This window comes from Sander lucioperca, chromosome 22 (genome assembly GCF_008315115.2).
Source record: "Sander lucioperca isolate FBNREF2018 chromosome 22, SLUC_FBN_1.2, whole genome shotgun sequence".
Taxonomy (NCBI): Eukaryota; Metazoa; Chordata; class Actinopteri; order Perciformes; family Percidae; genus Sander; species Sander lucioperca.
Genome location: NC_050194.1, coordinates 5,892,904 through 5,906,402, shown reverse-complemented (window position 1 = coordinate 5,906,402; position 13,499 = coordinate 5,892,904). Strand labels below are relative to the sequence as shown.

Here is a 13,499-nt window from a genome sequence, read left to right as displayed (position 1 = left end):
ACATTCTACTAAGGTGTTGGATCATGACAGCCTGAAATGCTATACATGAGCCCGCAGAAGCCATCTTCTGTGCTGCTGGAGTACTTATTTCCACTGAAACTCAGCTCCGCTAGCACAGTTTTCTAAATGTGTGGCTGCTCTCAGCACTAAAAGGCTTTCAGTGAGTCATACTTTATAGAATTTGACCCTGAGTTGGCTGCTTCAACCTGAGGTGCAGTCTAAGAATTTTTGGCCCCTGGCACCTTAATTATGACCACACTAGAATAGTGACGTGTACATAGGATATTATTTGAAAAATAGTCGATGCAGGTGTGGAAGAGGTTATGCTTTACACATCCCTTACAAAACCTTCTCTAAAGCCTTTACCAAGAAGATAAAGAATTGATTAACAAAAATCATGTTTTTGTTGTGTGTTGTTATGTTGTAGCAGGGCTGCTCTTTGGTTTTCGGATTGGAATCAGACTTGTTAGAAAGAGAAATCTGGGTTATGGGCAGACAGTAAACATGCTGCCAATACTGCGCTGGCTTTGGCTCAAAAATACGATGTTTGTTACATGTTGAAATATTGAATTATGGAAATACCAATTAAATTAATAGTCCTATATTGTAAAACGTGAAATTTCCATGGCTTTTTTTTATTATACAGCAGGTCAAGGTGCTATATAAATACTGTAAAAACATAAATGGATTATAACGCTCAATCCACAGAGAAATGCACAAAGCCTGAATTCAGAATCTGTCCCTTTAAACGAGCTGTCAGGACTTCCGTACGGTTGCGATGTCACAACTATACTATATATAGAAAGTGCCGGTACAGTCATTCCCCGGCTGCAATGGCTGTGCAGAAACTCCAAGAGCGCAGATGACCCGGAAACACTGACCAATCAGAGCAGACTTGTGCTTTTTCGGGAGGGGGGCTTAAAGAGACAGGCGCTCAAACGGAGGGTGAATGCAGGTATATTCAGTCAGACAGTATGAGAAAAAGAATGTGTTTTTGAACATTAAAGCATGTTCTAGTAAATGCAAAATACACATATGTACCTGTAAATTAGCATAATATGAGACCTTTAAGTCCAGTTTTAATATACTTCTTTTTGGACCTGCAAATCACCAGATCAAATCTGCTACATCTCCATTAAGTGTTTGCATTAGAGCTGAAGATCTTTGCCTGAACCTGACGGGACCCGTCAGGTGATGCGGTCAGGTGATGCGTTTCTATTAGCGCGAAAATGGATGCTGAGGAGGTGAAACGGAGGCTGGTCTCTGGAGGACTTATTTTATTTCTTTGTTCCAACTTCCAAGTGGCCTATAGCCTACGTTAGTCATGAATAAATCATGTTAAAATTGTATAAATTACTCATTCTTGACAAAAGGCAAAAGAGCTGTGTGCGTGCGCACATTTGAATAATGTTGGGCTGTAAATGGGTTCGGCCTTTTAAAAAGCTGTCAATCAAAATGTACTTGTTGGGCTCAGGCCGAATTCTGTCGGGCTCGGACCTTGTCGGGCCTAACTTTCAAGGCCCGATTACAGCTCTAGTTTGCATTCCAACGGCATGCCGACAAGGGACTGATCAGCGACCTTTAAAAAACGGTGTCTGCCTATGATGTGTGTGTGAGGAGCTGGTAGATAGATTTCGTTATCTTTGGACCGAGCCAGAGTAGCTGTTTCCCCCTGTTTCCAGTCTTTGTGTTAAGCTAACTGGCTGAGTGGCAACAACCATCCAATCTAACTCTCAGCAAGTAAGCGAATAAGTGTATTTTCCAGAATGTCAAGCTATTTCTTTTAAAGAGAGTGTGTGTTAACCTCCAGAGGCGTTGAGTTTGGCCCTTAGAGCCTAGGAGGCTCTCAGGCTTAGCCCTCCATTTACAACAAAACCCTGCTGCTTCTCTCTCTTCCTAATGAGGGCTGGAGGGATGTATCGGGCCTTTAGCTGTTTTCTCTTCTCTCTCTCTCTCTCTCTCTCTCTCTCTCTCTCTCTCGCTCTCTCTTTCCCTCCTACACTGCAGTCAGGCAGGCAGTGTTAAATATCTTGTCTTATTTTTTCCTCCAGCCTGCCATCAATTTCAAGCTGTTCTCCTCTTATTTACAATAGTGCCGCACCATCCATGATATCAGGATGCACATCAGCTGCCAAACCTTTTACTCATCTCGCTTGATGCAAAGAGAAGCGGATGAACAGGTTCCGCCGCAATCCTTCACATGTGCCAACCAACCTGACGCTCCCTCCGTGGGAAACATGCTGGTTCCTCCTAAGCACATTTATGCATCATTTGATTCAATTTCATGTACCATAAAACTCTAATAATAGCAGAATCATTTATGTTTGCTTTTTTTTCTTCCTCTCTCTTGTCAGTCCTAATGGCGTTGTGTTACCCCTCCATCCCAACCGCCTGTTTTCATCCTGACATTAAGCTGCAGAAGAGGCTGGATGGACATTAACGTTCTCAAACACAGATCATAGCAGAGGTAAATCCGTCTAAAGGGAGATGTATGTGTGCAAAACACAGCGCTCCACTGCTCTCTATAGGCTTGTTCACGACACTGCATCACTTTAATCCTCCAGGAGCCATGTGTCTGTGCCCTCAATTGTCCAACATATTTGTCCTGTTAGAAAGATCAAATGAGCCCTTGCAGGCAGATAAACTTTGTCTTTATTTAGCTAATAAATCACTCTCAAAATCAAATGGATAGATGAACACAAGGCTGTAAATGTGGCTGTAAAAGACATTTTGGAGAATGATTATTCTCTCTCTCTCCCTCTCTCTTTCTCTCTCTCTCTACCACTGAATCCCTGTTGTCAGTTTGTGAGACTTTTGACTGTGAATACATATGAATGGACTCAAAAATACTGGCCTACGAATATTATGGTGCACTTTATGGTCAAAGTATGTGGACACTCGATTATTACACGTTCAAGTGATTGTTTGATCTCTCATTCCAAAACCATCTGCATTAATATTCTGCTATCTGCTAACAGCGTGGACAGATTTCTGTGAAGGTTTACAAGGTTTTGGAATCTGGCTGCAGGAATCTGCTTCCATTCATCCACCAGAGCAATAGGTTACCAGTGGTGGAAAACATATTCAGATTTTAATTTTTAATTTTTTTTAAGATTTTTTTTTTCCAGGCATTTTCGGCCTTTATTTTTGACAGGACAGCTGAAGACATGAAAGGGGAGAGAGAGGGGGTACTAATGACGTGCAGCAACGGGCCACAGGTCAGAATCTAACCCAGGCCCACTGCGTCGAGGAGTAAACCTCTATTTGCCTGTTGTTTGTTTGTTTGGTTGTTTGTTGGTTTGTTTTTATTGTGGAAAAACTGCTGCTGTTACAAGTGAATTTCCCCATTGTGGGATGAATAAAGTATTATCTAATCTAATCTAATCTATATGGGCGCCCACTCTACCAACTGAGCTATCCGGGCGCCCCATATTCAGATCTTTTACCGAAGGGTTTATGTGCATATGTACAGTATGTGTATATGTATATATACACTTTTTTTAATATATATATATATTAACCACCGGTTAACGTCCGCCATATATTAACCACCGGTTAAGGTCCGCCACTGATGGTGCGTGATAAGGCCATTAGCTTATAGTCGGCATTCCAGGTCATCCCAAAAGTGTTGGATGGGGTTGATGTGAGGGACAGGCCACATATCTTTGACCATATAGTAATTATATTCTATCAAAAGAAGTTGAAGAACTTAACACATTAATGAAATTCATAAGTGATGGACGAGTTACTGAAATATGAGTTTTAATTAATATACTTTTCGGCAACAGTCCTTCACCCCTCATTTATTCTAAATCAGGATATTAAAAGAAATTAATTTTACACACACATGCACATTCACATTCACCCACAGAGTTTCCTGTGTCACTTCAAAGATAACTTTGCAGATTAGGACAAAGTGAAAAGAAAAGAAAACATATTATCCAGATAACTCATTATAATGAGTCCCACTCAAGGGTGTTGCTTTATATAATCTGGGTCCACACGGAGTACATCATAGCAGATGAGTGACAGATGTAACAACAACAACAAGTGGCTAAATTTGAGCCTGAAGTTTTAAAGCTATGGTGAGTCATGTCTGTGCCTCTGTGTAACAAAACATCTCTGTGTTTGTACTCTAGCGTGTGTGTGTGTGTGTGTGTGTGTGTGTGTGTGTGTGTTAGTGGGCTCAGCCTCGACCTGCTCCTGCTGTTGTTCATGAGCACAGACCTATTCAGGTCCCCTCCTCTCTTACGGCAGAGAAATGTGGGCTGACACAACAGAGGGTTTTACAAAGCCCAGCTGGCAGCCTTTGTTATGCAAACACATTACAGCACTGTTCCTGTCTGTGCATAACAGGAATAATCCACCTAAAAACTGGTTAATACTGTCACTAAAACAGCTATTGGCGCCGCACTATGAATTTCTGGGCCCATTGTATTGTTTGATAGTGTATTAGTGTGTTTGTTATTGCGTTAGTTAACTGAAAATGGATTAGTGTTTGACTGCTGTGTGGTTTTTCGGTTTGATACTGATATTATTACATCAGTGCATCGGATTGCCAGCTATTTTGACAGGTCACAACCACATCTGATATTTAATAACTTTAAATGTGGTGTTTGATGCGAAAACAATTCAAGGTGTTATTGATTTTCTTCTTGTCAGGAAGAAAATGTCTCTTAAAACAGAATTTAGAAACATGCTGATTATGCTTTAACCAAATTAATAATTTATACTTTATTGCTAACCCTGGTATGCGTGCAGTTTAGTGTCCCAAATTCCCCATACAATGTCTTTAATTATGAACCTGCTTAACCACCTGTTTAACAGGTGTTTTGGTTATGGTTATGGTTAGGGTTAGAGTTAGGGCAACCTGTCTCAAATAAGACCTCATTATTTCGGACTCTCAGTTTTTGGAAAATAATTTGGGACACTAAACTGCATGTATACCGCTAACCCTTCTCCAAAGTGGTTCATTTTAGTATGTTCTAAAATCAACGTGACATTATCATTATAACATTAGCATTCTGTTTGAATACATTTGATAGCAGAGACTGTTTAATAGCATAACTGGTGCGTTTAAATGCTTATGGGAAAATCTGACATCAAAACTGGTGAGATAAAAAAAAAAAAAAAGGATTTCATTAAGTTAGGTCTGGTATGCAGTCAAATTTAAAAAAAATCTCAACATGGAAGAGTTTTTCAATGTTAATGAGAATGTGATAATGAACTATTTACAAAGAGATAAAAGCACATCTGCTTTCGTTTCATATTGAATAAACCATCAGCAACCAAACTCTGAAGTCTTGTAAAAACAGAACATCTTGTCCTCCATGTCACTAGATGGCGCCCTTGGCACGCTCACTTATCACGTTCTCGTTTGTTTTTTTAGTATCACGTGACCGGATGTGCAACTTCAAAACATTGAATAACCAGATGCGAGCACCCCACTGTTGTCTCTCGCTAGACTTCTGTCGCTTTTTGGTGACTTTTATCACTGGGAGTAAGAGAAAATTTGGTTGTTTTCGTGGTTCTTGTGCCGCCAACATGGCGGGGCCGCTGCTGGAGTTTGAGACTGAGATGTTTCTGAGTCTGTTCGGCTGTGACGGGCTGCTAGTGGTAGCGGAGGGGATGGGGATAGACCGCATCCTGCTGCAGTTCATGCGGGTTTACTCGGAGCAGGGCAGCCTGGTCCTTCTGCTCAACACAACCACACCAGAACAGGTGAGGAGCGCATAGCTTAGTGTTAACTTGTGTAGCTAGCGTAACTAGGCAAGGTGGCTAATATGGATAAAGTAAGTAGGCTAATGTAAACTGTAACTCGAGATGACAAGAACAGAGCTTTGTAGATGGTTTTCAGAAATAAGGGCTAAGGCATTCAAACATGGTGTCTGTTTGAAAATAATTCATAAGCAAGTACTGACGTTAGTCCTACCACCAACATGGGAACAATGCATTCTCTTCGCAGCAGACTTGTTAAAGTAGGACAAGCACAGGTGGAATTAATAACATTAATGATTGCTGCATTCCATTGAGGTGAGCAATTTCCAGAGGTCTGATAATACGCATGCTCACTGTCATGGGCTACTGGGACACTTATTGGAATGAAGTCATGTTATTATTACAATGCACATGTGCTTTTCCTGATCTAACATGTCAAAATGTCTGAAAAGGGTCTATATAGCATCACATAGCCTATTTGTTATTAGAAACTACACTATTGTAATGCACCTCACGATACATCTCTTTTTGGCTGCCTTCCCATGTCCAATCCTTTCATAAATTTCTGGGGCAATTTCACACCTCATAGAGGGAACAGCCAGTGGCCTATATGTTGCACCATAGGATCAAAACATTGTCATTTAAAACACGTACCCAGTTAAGTCTTCCAGGTATGAATGTGTAACTGTGTGAATGTGATCAGGGCGTTCCTGCGAAAGAGAGGTTGCCTCTCAGCGAACCTTCCCTGAATAAATTAAGGTTAAAGTTGTAGTCACACATGCTTTGCCCTTTTTTCACAGAAAAACCTTTTTAAGATTTGCCATGCAGTCACTATGTAAACAAAATATATATATATTTTTTTACAGTTTTACAGGTACCTCTAGCTGCATCCAATATGTAAAGGTACTTAGAGTAGGTTTAACTAAATACTTTCTTTCTTGTCTTCCCTTCTCAGGAATATTTCACGGAGCAGTTGCGAGCGGAGGGTGTGACCCACCTACCCAGGACAGTGACCAGCGACGTGCAGAGCACTGAGCGCTATAATGTTTACACTGAAGGAGGAGTGCTGTTCGTCACCAGCAGAATCCTGGTGGTCGACTTCCTCACTGACCGCATCCCCGCTCATCTCATATCAGGTCAGTACTACTGTCAGTTACTTACTGTTATGACAAAAGGTTATATTTTAGTTTTAAAGGCATTTCAGTGCTTACAGCGCTGTCCATTTGAGGTATGAAGGAACAAAAATAGTAATACTAAATGCCCTGTCCAACAATATTTCAAGCATATTGTCACTCACAATTTGATAGACGTGTCTTTTAATATGGGGACTAACAAGAGAGATAAAAGAATAAATTGGCGAATATCTTTAATTATAGTCTTTTGAGAAACACAAAAAAAAAATTATTTATTTATTAAATTATTTTCATCTAAAAGTCAAACTCTTTAACCATATACCATAAACAAACCATATACAGATTGAGTAAAATACACTTTAAAACAAGCATTTCATGTTAAGTATAAAGCTAAATGTACCATAACTAAACAATAAAACCACTTTCATCAAATACGTTTCCCCCCATATTTATTGATGGGTGTTGCACTGCACAATTTACAGAATTCTCTATTTGTCTGGTCACTCAGTGTGGTCTCAGTACCAAACAGAAACCCAGACTAACATGCACAGACTATCTTTCTGTACCACCCCCTCAGGCATCCTGGTGTATCGTGCTCATAAAATCATTGAATCGTGTCAGGAGGCCTTCATCCTTCGTCTGTTCAGACAGAAGAACAAGACAGGCTTCATTAAAGCCTTCACTGACAAGGCCACGTCCTTCTCCTCGGGCTTCTGCCAGGTGGAGCGTGTGATGAGGAACCTCTTCGTCAAGAAGCTCTACCTGTGGCCCAGGTACCATCGAACATAATAGACCTTTTATCACAGCAGACATAGCAGAAAAAGCCCACGTGTAATTTCACAAAGACTGCATTCCTCCCTCATCCTTCTTCACCTTTGCTCTCTAAACCTGCTTGGTTCAACAGGTTTCAAGCATCAGTAAACACAGCGCTGGACAGGCACAAGCCCGACGTGGTAGAGCTCCATGTGTCACTGACGCCGGCTATGAGGGCCATCCAGAGCTCCATCCTGGATATCATGAGCGCCTGTCTGAAGGAGCTGAAACGCTACAACCCCACCCTGGAGGCCGAGGACCTCTCCGTGGAGAACACGCTCGGCAACGCCTTTGAAAAGGTCTGCCACTGTGTTTATGACTGCTTTGGCATGGAATTTGATGTTGAAATATAACAAATTCTACTTCTGTTTTAGAAGGCCTAATGTAATGAGGACAAGAAGAAAAGAAGAAACTTTATGAAAAGCTGGCACACACGTCATTCTTATGGCGGATCTTTTTTTACGATTAGTGTCAATGCTAAATAGCAAGATGAACCTTCTAAATTGGCACCCAAAATGCTATTAAAGCTGTTAATAAGGTACAGCTTACACCCTTCTTAATGGAGAAGTATCCGGAAACATTTGAAAAATATCCTCTACAGAGAAAAAATATGACCCCAAATTCTATAGTTGACTATTCACACAAGACTAATATCATCAGATGACTTTTGTGTTTGGCAAAGATTTACCGCTCACTTTAAAGTCATATACGGATGTGCCAGATTCACTTGGACACAGATGATTTTTGCAATCATTACAAATAACTGGAGAACCCCAGTAATACTATGACTGTAACAACACACCTGTTGTTGTCCAAACACCTTGTTGATGACCTATATGTGAGTTGAATTTTCATTTTTAAGGCTGTGTTTTGCCTTACTCCCATCCAGACCATCCGTCACTACCTGGACCCCTTGTGGCACCAGCTGGGAGCAAAGACCAAGGCCCTGGTCCAGGACCTGAAAGTGCTGAGGGTTCTCCTGCTCTACCTCACCCAGTACGACTGCGTCACCTTCCTCAATCTGCTCGAGTCGCTGCGCTCCAGCCAAAAGATCTTTGGATCCAATTCAGGTAAACTAGAACTTGCAAGTACTTGGGGTAAATAATTGTGCTGAATCTTTGTGGTGAGCCACCTTTATCCATGTTTGATTCATCCATCAGGGTGGTTGTTCCTCGACTCCAGTACCTCCATGTTTATGAATGCCAGAGGTAGAGTGTACCGCATCCCTGAGAGCAAGAAGAAACTCAAAGTGGGAGCGGAGGCAGAGAAACCGAAGTCGTCCTCTGCCTTAGGTAACTGACTGATGAACAGTTCTCAGACATTGTGTTCTTCAGAGTAGATATCCGCAACATTATCTGCTTGTGTGTGTACTGATGTTGGAGTTACTCAAGGCTCAGTATATGTGCGTGTTTCAGAGGTGAAGCGAGAACTGGTGCTGGAAAAGAGCCCAAAGTGGGATGCTCTGACGGAGGTACTGCAGGAGATTGAGAAGGAGAACAAGAGCTCCGAAGATGAACCAGGTTAGAGCTCAGTTCTGTTAAAGCACTATAAAGCCGCCTACACGTGATAAGAAATGTGCTCTTTGCGCACTGCAAGGTACGGCGCAGAGGCAAAGCGCAGCGCAGGTATACGTCGTCAAAGTGTGTGCAAGGAAGCTATTTCAGCTACAGTCAGACCGTTTTGTGTGAGATAAACCTATATAGACTGTATGATTATATATTGATATATAAAATATTAACATCATTTCATAGAAACGACTACTAGTTTCTAAAAGGTGGTTTTGTTGTCCATTGAAATTGCCTCTGAATCTACATGGGGAAAGCATATAAATAGATGAAATCTACAAATTGAATTGAATTTTAAATGTAGAACCAGCAGAGGTCAGCCTAAACACAGCAGATGTATCACAAAGTCGTCCTCAGGGTGTGCTGGTTTGTCCTGGTTCACTGCCTTGTGCTACTGCGTTTTAGACTTTATCATACACATGTTACACACACACACACACGCACACACACACACACACACACACACACACACACACTTTACTGAATTTGAAAATACTCAGTATGGTATAGGGCTTTCTCCCAGTAGATATTTTTGCTGGTCATAGCAGGAAAAGCCCGGGTTTAACTTATAACATTGACGATGGCTGCGTTCCATTTAGGTGTGCCAATAAGCCAGTGATTCTAAAACAGGAGTACTAGTACCCCAAAGAGTACTTCTACAGTTGATAGGGGGTACATGGAAAGATTGTGGAGTAGCTCAAGGAATTTGAAAGAAATAGAAATCACAATTTGGATACAAGAAGATATCCACAGTTTGATTCAGCTGTTTGAACATTTAATCCCCACATATTGAGAGTGCATGAAAACTAGTTTGCAGATAAGTTGAAACAGTTAGCTTAAAGTAATGGCTAAACAGTTGAAACTGCACCGAACAACAAGTCTCCTCTGTGTCAGGACAGGGGCTCATCTGACAATGGAACAGGAAGCATCAGGCTCTTCTTTTTTCTTTAAACTGGGACAAACTGTTGATACACATTCATTATTTTACCTTCATTGATGATAGATGTTGTATGACTTGGTTGAGATAAATGGTGTCGGTAAAGGTACGATAGGAGAGGTATCCGTCTAACTGCTTAACATGCTGCCGCCAGGTCGTGTGCTGATCTGTGCCAGTGATGACAGGACTTGTGCCCAGCTGCAGCAGTACATCAGGCGCGGCTCTGACTGGATGCTTAACCGACTATATGCCCGCACAATCGGTAAACGGGACTCTGCTGCAGCCGCTGCCTTTGCACTTGACTTGCACAAAAAGGGCAACGGCTGGCCTAAAAAAGGAGCCAAGGGAAAGGAGCCTGCACAGAAAAAACCCACAAAGTCCACAAAGAGTAAAAAAAGGCCATCCCTGACCCTGACCCAGATGGTGGGGAAAGAGGAGATGGATGAAGCAGCTGCGATGGGAAGCAGTGGAGATGAGGATGAACTGATGGGGGAGGACGGAGGGGAGGAAGAACAGCTGAAGCTGGATTTGTCATCGGATGCCTACTATGGCGTCCTAAAGGAGCCGCTGACTGTCATCCACCCACTGAAAGGCCTCACTGACCCCCACAGCTTGACGCGGGTGCTGCATGAGGTGGAGCCCGGTTTCGTGGTGCTGTACGACGCTGAACTCAGTTTCGTCCGCCAGCTGGAGATCTACAAAGCTAGCCGGCCCGGAAAGGCACTGAGGGTGTATTTCCTCATCTACGGAGGCTCGACAGAAGAACAGAAGTACCTGACGGCGCTGTCTAAGGAAAAGAAAGCTTTTGAACACCTGATCAGGTCAGAACTAATTCTTTCTCCTCAAGCACCCGGGGAGTATCTGTTGATGTGTGTTTTGTTGAAATGTCGGCTTCTCATTGGTGCTCGTATGTTTGTTTCTCTGCAGGGAAAAGGCTACTATGGTCGTCCCAGAGGAGAGGGAGGGGCGAGAAGACACCAACCTGGACCTTGCTAGAAATTTAGAGCCTGCCAATGCCACCACTAACACCCGCAAAGCAGGCATGTCTATTTTAGTCATTTTTGAAAAGTGTAGCTTTGTTCCCTGTTTTTTTATTCTCTTTGAATTTCCAGGACAGTTTACTTTGTCATCTCCTTCAAAGGTCCCAAGTGTTCTTGAATAAGTGTCTGATTATTTAGTATTTCCATTTTCTGTCCAACAACCAGGAGGCCAGGAGCAGCCCAAAGAGCCCTCACGAGTCATCGTGGACATGAGGGAGTTCCGCAGTGAACTGCCCTCCTTGCTGCACCGCCGTGGGCTGGACATCGAGCCTGTCACCCTAGAAGTAGGTGACTACATCCTGACCCCGGAGACATGCGTCGAGCGCAAGAGCGTCAGTGATCTGATTGGCTCGTTGCAGAGCGGCCGCCTCTACACCCAGTGTCTCTCCATGACCCGCTACTACAAAAAACCAGTGCTTCTCATTGAGTTTGACCCAGCAAAACCGTTTTCCTTAACGGCCCGGTCAGATTACCGTCATGAGATATCGTCCAATGATATTTCTTCAAAACTCACCTTACTCACCTTGCATTTCCCCCGGCTCCGTATACTCTGGTGCCCTTCCCCACATGCCACTGCTGAGCTCTTCCTGGAACTGAAGAAAGGTCGCTCTGAACCCGATGCTGCAGCAGCTCAGGCAGTCACAGCCGAGTCAGACATGGTGGCTGAATCGGCAGACCTCTACAACCCCGGACCTTACGACTTCCTGTTGAAAATGCCTGGGGTCAATACAAAAAACTATCGTGTTCTTGTAAAAAATGCAGACAGTCTGGCAGATTTGGCCAAACTCAGTCAGGACAAGCTAGCAGAAATACTCGGGAATGCAAGCAACGCTAAGTTGCTGTATGAGTTTCTGCATAATGTTGCTGATGTTCCTGCTCCTGTGCAGAAGGCCAAACAGACACGATAGGCAGTAAAGAAATAGAGGGAAAGTAAATGGAAAATATGCCTTCTTCTTCTTCTAAAGCATCTGACTGTTTATACATATATCTGTCCTGGTATCAGGATTAGTTTTACATTGTAAAGTTGGATGACAGTGACGTTAATGTAGAACGATACAGACTGAATTCACACCTTACATTTGTTCAGTATGAGTCTTTGTCATCAAAAGTGAAATGTGTATTAATGTACAGAATGAACTGAAATAATGCAGTGTTTTTTCTATTGTATATTGTAAACTATTCTGAAAATAGAACATTAGATTTGTTTTAAATAACTCGGCAAAAAAGTTTTTAAATATTTTATAATTGTTTTGTATAACCTGTTTCAAAATAAAGTTTTCTAGAACAACACAGTTTTTATAACCCTAAATGGTACAGCACACAGAAAAATATACATTCAACATACATTGTTTTAAAATATTCAAGTGTTAATGTCTTTTGGGGTAGTACCGTTTGCTCTAGTCAGTGTTATTTATATATACAGTATAACCTTTATTTAATCAGGTAATCTCATTGAGATCAAGATCTCTTTTGCAAGAGAGAGAAAAACAAACCTATATAATACATACAACCAAAATAACCAGACAAACAAAAGCATACAACATACATAATAATTACAATCCAGTAATATAATATTTATGATTAGGATATGGGCTATTCTGCATAATGAGTACTTTCAGTTTTGGTAGTTTAAGTATCTTTTGATAATGATAATACTTTTGTAGTTTGAAGGTAGGACTTTCACATGTAAGAGTATTTTTACACTGTAGTATTGCTGCTTTTACTTAAGTATAATATCAGTACTTCTTCCACCATTGGTAATATATAATTAGGTGTTTAATTGCACAAAAAATAGCATCAACAAGTACAACTGTCTAGTAAAAGTAACTGAGTACAAGCTATAGTTCCCTTTATACTTTTAGTCAACAACAGTTTTTGCAAAATGGAACTACACAAATACCACTGCTTCATAATTGTACTTAGTTTTTTAGTAACTCTAATTTACCTTTTGCCTACTGTTACCTACCCTGTGTAGTATTTTCTAAAGTAGTCCCTTTTGCACGTTCTTACTACTAAAGTAGGCCTACAGTTGAAATCACCCATTCCAGAGCATTGTGTTGCTCTTGTGCTCAGTTTCTGATGCACTACTTCAAGACACAGGACACACAAGTAGCGTTCTGTTCAGTACATTAATAACAGAAAATTCTGGAGGAACACTTTAAGATACCAGCCAGTCTCTATTTGATGATTGAGAACAAAATACAGACTCCTTGGCGAAAACAATTGAAAAATAAAAACAGTGGTGGTGGTGTGATGTAGTTTAGTAGAAAGAAGAAAAAAAACTGGTCAGTTC

The 13,499-nt window shown here is 41.5% G+C and overlaps 1 protein-coding gene across 1 annotated transcript; it reads left to right on the top strand.

Moving 5' to 3' along the window:
• Positions 1–5,391: 5,391 nt before the first annotated feature.
• ercc4 (excision repair cross-complementation group 4) lies at positions 5,392–12,481 on the top strand. Its single transcript, XM_031297998.2, has 10 exons — positions 5,392–5,721; positions 6,674–6,854; positions 7,429–7,624; positions 7,756–7,963; positions 8,554–8,734; positions 8,825–8,956; positions 9,080–9,184; positions 10,321–10,987; positions 11,094–11,206; positions 11,372–12,481. The coding sequence occupies exons 1-10, from the start codon at positions 5,404–5,406 to the stop codon at positions 12,112–12,114; spliced, it is 2,844 nt and encodes a 947-aa protein (XP_031153858.1). The 5' UTR covers positions 5,392–5,403; the 3' UTR covers positions 12,115–12,481.
• Positions 12,482–13,499: the final 1,018 nt, after the last annotated feature.

Excerpts from the sequence above, each read along its gene's own strand:
- ercc4 (XM_031297998.2), top strand. The coding sequence starts at position 5,404 with ATGTGCAACTTCAAAACATTGAATAACCAGATGCGAGCACCCCACTGT. Across the intron at positions 5,722-6,673 it reads ACACAACCACACCAGAACAG|GAATATTTCACGGAGCAGTT; the intron begins GTGAGGAGCGCA and ends TTCCCTTCTCAG. Across the intron at positions 9,185-10,320 it reads GAGCTCCGAAGATGAACCAG|GTCGTGTGCTGATCTGTGCC; the intron begins GTTAGAGCTCAG and ends TGCTGCCGCCAG.